At 43.0% G+C, this 6,585-nt stretch overlaps 1 protein-coding gene across 2 annotated transcripts in view; it reads right to left on the bottom strand.

The window, feature by feature from the left end:
* The window catches only part of LAMB4 (laminin subunit beta 4), a 42,744-nt gene that overhangs the window by 19,979 nt on the left and 16,180 nt on the right, over positions 1–6,585 (bottom strand). For both annotated transcript variants that reach the window (XM_031059038.1, XM_031059039.1), the window contains exons 15-21: positions 5,931–6,062; positions 5,046–5,231; positions 3,735–3,856; positions 2,928–3,048; positions 1,832–2,009; positions 334–477; positions 1–126 (exon numbers count right to left, since the gene is read on the bottom strand). The exon at positions 1–126 is cut by the window's left edge and continues 52 nt beyond it. In XM_031059038.1, coding sequence (XP_030914898.1) covers positions 1–126; positions 334–477; positions 1,832–2,009; positions 2,928–3,048; positions 3,735–3,856; positions 5,046–5,231; positions 5,931–6,062 — 1,009 coding nt within the window. The remainder of the gene's footprint in view (positions 127–333; positions 478–1,831; positions 2,010–2,927; positions 3,049–3,734; positions 3,857–5,045; positions 5,232–5,930; positions 6,063–6,585) is intronic.

The following is a 6,585-nucleotide window of genomic DNA, read 5'->3' as shown; positions in this document are numbered from 1 at the left end:
GAACGCAAAAGTGGCCGGGCAGGCAGCGGCTGCAGCGCTGGCCATCCACGTCCCGGCGGCAGGAGCACTGCCCCGTCACCTGGTCACACAGCGTGCTCAGCGAGCCTTGCGGGTGGCACTCGCACGCTGGAAAACACCGAAAGCAAAGCTGGTCCTTAAAGTGTTCCTGCCACCCATCTCATCGCTGACGCTGCTTAAAGGCAGCAGGGATGAAAAATTTGTTATTCGTGGGAACATTTTTTGTATGGCTTGACACATAATCCGGGATTCAAAGCCCTGAAACATTGGGGTGTGCTAGTGGTCCTGGTAGGGTGCTGGCTGCAAGGCACTCACCATAGCAGCCATGGAAGCCGAAGCCGTAGCTGCCTGCAGAGCAGGTGTCACAGCAGCGTCCCATGACGTTGGCTTTGCACTGACACTGGCCCCCCAGCTTACTACAGCTGGCATTCAGCGACCCTTGGGGATTGCACTTGCATGCTGGCAAGGAGAAAGAAAATCAAAACAGGTTTGGTTGTCAAGGAGTTTTACTGCTCTCATCAGCTTGCAGGTTTCACAATTTAAAATAGGTAGGAAAGAGTTTGATTATTCTTCTCAGGGTTCACTAAACTGATGATGCTATAGTTTAGATCATTTGATGGTGTAGCACCAACAGTGATGGTATACCAGGCACCAGCACAAGTCTTGGTGTTGCAGTTGCCGCATTCAAGGCATTGCCTTCAGCACACATTTGGGGTAAGACAGAAATGGGGTAGCAAAGTGTAGATCCAAATAGAGACATTGTGAAGTCTAGAAAGATTTGCTATAAATCTGCATCTAGCTGAAGCACTGGACATAACCTGCAAGCTGTATTTAGTCTGCATCTGTGTACTGTTTGTTTTCTTCTGGACACCTTGGACTAACTTGTTGAGTGAAGATGCTCTGCTAACCCCCAGAGGATGTTTGCCCAGGATGCTCTGGAAAGTACTAGAAAACCAAGGTGTCACATTTCATTGGGAGAATCTTGTCACTTTAGGAATCAGGCCAATAGGAAGTTATCACATCCCAAGCCTAAATGAGGGGTTCACTGGTTGCACAGCTCTGACCTCATTGCCTGAGATTAAAGTGAGGCATCAGTGCTAAAAATTGCCCAATCCGAGCAGATGCCATCACTCTGGAGGCATTGCTGCTAGGCTCCCTGAAAGAAGCTGGCCACCAAAGTTGCCCAGAAAGGCCCCTCCTGTTACTGGAAGTGCAGAGAAGTTCCATTTCTCTGGGCCAAGTACTTGGGAAATTCCCTGAGCTGCTGAGCCCAACTAATGGTGGGTCCAGGAAGCTGCCTAGGAATTTCAAACCCCACCTGCTGCTGCCTTCTTGCTGGAATATCAAGGTTTACTTGGTGAATCTCTTCCAGTACACCAACATAAGTACCATCATGTCTGGAATCTTACCAAGGCATTCAGCTGGCCTACAGCATCTAAAGAGAGGGCTTAGAAACTTCTCTGTCATTTAACAGCAGCCAGAAAAGAAGGAAAGTTAACTGCCTTGGCCATATGGTAAAGGCATCTGATTCAAATGCTTTTCAGAAGACACAAAAACACTGCCATGGTCCCTCTCATGCTGCTCCATGAAGCCCATCAGGAGTGATGAACTCTGAGATTCATGCCACCAAGAGGTATTTGCAGCACACACAGCATTCAGTGGGATATACCCTGCGCATGCATGGATATCACATGCTGGCCAGCTTCACTTCTACACCACTGCAGGCTCAGAGCTCTACAGTCAACATATCCTACAAACCCAAGGGAAAGCCAGCAACTGCCCAAAAGGGCTGCCTGTGCAGGCTGGTCCTTACCGACGGCGCCGTTGTGGATTCGGGCTGACAGGCTCGCTACGAGCCGCGCGCACGCTTCGGGCAGGACGTGAGGCCCAACTTCAGATGCAATTTCAACGCAGTGATACTTCTGGTACTCATCTAAATCCTTTTCACTGCACAAGTTCTCCACAGATCCGATTCTGGGAATAAGTCCAAGCTTTGTCGTTAAGAGAGAAAAGAAAATATTTTTGCTTAGATATATTGAAAAGCAGAATTTCCCACATTCTCTTAATGTGCTTTCCATTGCAGTGACAGAGGCCTGGAGCACTGGGTTTCCAAATCTGCAGTTGTGCCATTCTGTCATCTAAATTCACATTTATTCTCAAGGTCTAAACATTCCCTGAGTTCTTCAAATAAGAGAGACTGTGTTTTTAAAAATAAAATTATAATAAGACCTCTGATATATGCTCAGAACTGGTCTTGCTGTGCTGTGTTAGTGACTCCAAAAGCAGTGTCTGGCCAAAATTTTTACTGGTATTACTGTGATAGGGAAAAATCAGCTAAGGTTCTATGTCCAAGTATAGCCAGCCCTTGCCTGGTCCACTTCTACAAGAATAATAAGAGAAATAGACCTAAAAGTATTTTCAAGAGAAGGACCCAAAACTAACACCCAGTTCCTGACTTGATGGAAACTTGCAAAATATCTGGAACTGATTCCCAGGAAATACAAGACTTATTTTACTTTTCCAATATAATCCTTAAAAATATCCACGATTCAAACAAATTAGAGATATTTTTAAAAACCTAAGTGATGAGGAGCTGTACAAATTTATATCCATAGCCACAGCATCTTATCAGCACATACATATGGACTGTGTTCATAATCAATGAGCAACAGATAGAGATACATGCAATGCATGCAACAAGCGTGACTTGTATTGCTCCATGAAAATTTAACCAGATACAATTCTGCCTTTCCATACAAAAATATGCAAACAATGCCAATGGAGAAAAACAGAAGCTGAATTTCTATTAAAACACACTATACCTTATTTAAAAACACTTCTAATAAGTCTGTAAAAAATAGCACTGTGTATAAATACAATCTCAAGGGACTTGTGACAGAACTACTCACTGAGTCAATCAAGATGAATGATTTTGCCTTTTTGTCAGAGGCAGAGAGCTGGGAAAAATACACATCCACAAAATATTCTGTTCCCGGCTCCAGGCAGACTGGGGTTTGCAGAATTGCAATCCTGTTTAGCAGAAATGAAGCACAGTTATAGCCAGGAGTCAGGACAAGGCAAGTTTACTGAATGTTGTGAGCTCTCCCTTCCTCTGTGCCTGCAAACGGATGCCTGCAGCCTTGAGCAAGCCCTGCTGCTGTGAGGAGCACGCCCAGCCCCACGCTTGCAGGCTTTGGGAAAGCTGCAGGACTTCTGCCAGATGATTCTCTAAGTGCAATTTAAACTGAGGAGATTAAACTGAAAATGGCAGGTTTTACTGCTTCTAGCAAGGGGGTTTGCAATTCACTGCTCATATTCATCCTTTCCTGTCCCTATTTGATCAAGACATTGGTCACATCCTCTTAGCTTCTCTCTATTCTTTACACAGGTCCAAGCTGAAAAGCTGGTTTTGAAAGTAGACTAGGACAGTGAGTTTAACTCAATAGTTCCTTTCCATTCTGATCTTCACCAGAGCAACCAACCCTAGCTGGATCTCAGGCTGCCCTCCTGGGTTTGGCAAATGTTTGCCAGATTAAGGGCTGGGGCACCAGACTCTTCCTTAGACCCTGTGTAGTATTGTGGTGTGCCAGCAACAGAAAAGGCCACGCATGTGTTTCTGATGTTCCCACTATCCCACACATGTGTTGCTCTGCAGTGCTTCAGTAAATGATTTGTACACAAAAGATCTACAGGCAAAAAGACAGCAACAGTCAGACCTCTTTGTAGCTGGGAGAGGCAGCTCATGTGGCTCCTGTGAAAGGACCTTGTTTTTGCAGTGTTGACCTGACAAGATACCAGCAGGCTGGATGGCAACACTTGCAAGCCAGTCTTCCAAGAACTATAAACAAAAGACAAAAATTCTGGCTATATTTTGTATCTGAAAAACCTGCTTTCTCTTTGTAAGTGTTAAATGAAAGCCATGTGAGTCACTGCACACTGCAGTGACCAGACAGACTTTCTCTTTATTCTTTACAGCACTGAAAAACAATGTTATTGTGAAAAATTCATTGTATTTGCAATAGATAATGAAAAGCAGAGCTGGAAATGGGACCTCAGCTGGTTCAAATGGAAACATCTCTGTTAGAGTCATTGGAGCTGTTTCTTTTCTTAGCACAGTGTTTTTCTGGAGATGTCCTTTAGCTGCCTTTTCACACATCTAATAAGAAATAGTAAACATAAAAGACTTTGTATCAAATGTATTTAAAACCCAACTCTTCAATCCTCAGACAGAAAAAGCTACCTCAAACTAGCCCACTGAAAAATTGTTCCAATGTTTTAAAACACTGGGAGATTGTTTTGCCTCAGAGTGCTAGTCAGAGAACAAAACACAATAGACAGCAGGAAAATCTTGAGGTGTGGGGCTGTCCCAGAGAACTGCAAAAGAGTAAGGAGTTTACAAAAGCTGGTACCAATGAAACACTTGCGTGTGTTTTTGGAGACATGGGTAAGGACCTGAGTTTAACCAGATTTGGATTAACAGATTTCCCTAGACATGTCATCATCATTAAGAAATCTTCTCCAGGCAAAAAATAGTAATTTGGCTATTGTTCTACAATTTTCACACATCTCAGAGTCCAGATGGAACAACTGGGAAGCAGGGTGCCTGCAAAAGGCCTGGATAAATATCTACGCAGATGACTCCTGCCTGTACACGCTTTACTGCCCAAAAAACCCAGCTAGGAATACATGATGCTTGTCTAAAAGGAACTGCATTTTCCATGTGTTTGATTTTTGAGTAAAAGTCCAGTCCAAGTAAAGCTGCCAAAAGAGAAACACTCAGAAGATGAAATCTTGGCCAATGCTTAGAAAACACTTTTAGTGCAAATTTTTCATATTTGAGTGGAAAGGGTTAAGGGGGTCAGTGGAGAACATATTACTTGGTTGGTAAGGCAATTTGTTACTGGGTGAAAAACCAAGCAATTTTAATTTTTAGTATAAAGAATAGGACAAGTTGCTCATCCTATTATTCACAAAATAGACCCTGCACCTATCACAACACCACAAGACACACAAGACATCACAAGTACCTCAGGCTCATAGCGAACTGTGATATCAAAGTCCATAGCAAAGGGAACATTGCTGATGGCAAATCTGAGCCCAGCTCCGCTGGGAACGCGGGCGAAGCCGTGTCCTGTCCAGGTGACAGCCCGGCCAGCGCTGGGCTGCCGGAACACCACCGCCACATCCGAGTCCTGTCCAAACTGCATCGCACCCTGCAGAGACACACAGGCATCTTCAGCAGCACACAGAGTCAAATTACAACTGAAACAAAGCCAGAAAAAAAAAGGAAGTATTTCTGCCACATTGTTTACTTATTTCAGCCATCAGTCTCATTTTCTGAACAAGCAATCTAAGAACTCTCCCAAAGGTAGGATATTTGGGGGCCCATGTAAAGGAAAGGTTCCTATAACTTTGCAGCAACAGCAATAAGAGGGACTAGAATAATCTGCTCACCTCTGAATATTTGGCATCTCCAAACATTCACATTGCAAACCTTAACAAAGTAAGCCTGATTTCATACATGGCTGGACCATTCCATTGTAAGCTAGATTCATAAATATCAGTACTTACAAAGGCTGCACTTAAGTGCAGGAGGTACCATGCTAATGTCTTGGTAAACTTGTTGAAAATGTCTTGCAACCAAAAAAAAAGTTTACCTTTCATAAGGCCTTTTCTCTTCCAAAAATTCATGGAACTTGAGTCTACAAAGGCACCGGACATAGCAGAGCAAGTCTGTCAGCGTGAATAATAAAATGTCCAACCCAACTGTGTACCAAAAAATTGATTTGCGTCAGGATTGAAATGTCTAAGACTGCAAATCCCATGTGCTCAGACATTTCCTCGCCCTTTGTTACAAAATAAAATTTTATTATTTGGTGTAAACTTTAGTAACTACTCAAGTACTAAGTTACCTGTTCCAGTCCAGATTTCCTTACAGTTCGTTTCTTGTTCCTGTTTAACACAATCTTTCCATTTTCAATCATGAACTCATAGCCTTTCTTCTGGAAGTAAATGTCACACCTTGGAAGAGTGCTTGGCTGAACCTATGAAGTAATAAAAGAGGAGCAGCACTGTGTCAACAATGTTGAAGGGTGGTAAGCAAGTAAATGAAAACCCACATTCTTAAAACAAGATCTATTCTCGCTGGGAGAAACTCTAAACTGTGGCTCAGCAGCTGCTGGAAATCTTTTTCCCTCACTCCTTTAAAATTAACTTGCACTTTTCCCTCATAAGCTACGTCCCAGACATCTGTTTTCCATTTAATTATTGGACTGTAGGATAATTGCTGATTGTGATTCTAGCTAAATATTTGTGGATGCAACATGCAAATAAACATTTTTTTTATTATTCCTTATCTATAATTTCTATACATGTCAGAGAAAAAATGTTAGCAAAAGCATAGACAGAGGAAGGGATGCATTCCAGGCTTGCACTCAGCATGGGCAACAACTGCCCCCATGTTGAAAGGGGGGAAAATAATTAATTTTTCTAAAAACATTACAGATGGATGCCAAATTCTTGAGGAAATTAGGCTACAATCAATGCCGTTATATAAGGCAGCAGGAA

Source organism: Geospiza fortis, unplaced genomic scaffold, assembly GCF_000277835.1.
Source record: "Geospiza fortis unplaced genomic scaffold, GeoFor_1.0 scaffold424, whole genome shotgun sequence".
Lineage (NCBI taxonomy): Eukaryota > Metazoa > Chordata > Aves > Passeriformes > Thraupidae > Geospiza > Geospiza fortis.
This window is presented reverse-complemented; position numbering and strand designations above follow the sequence as displayed.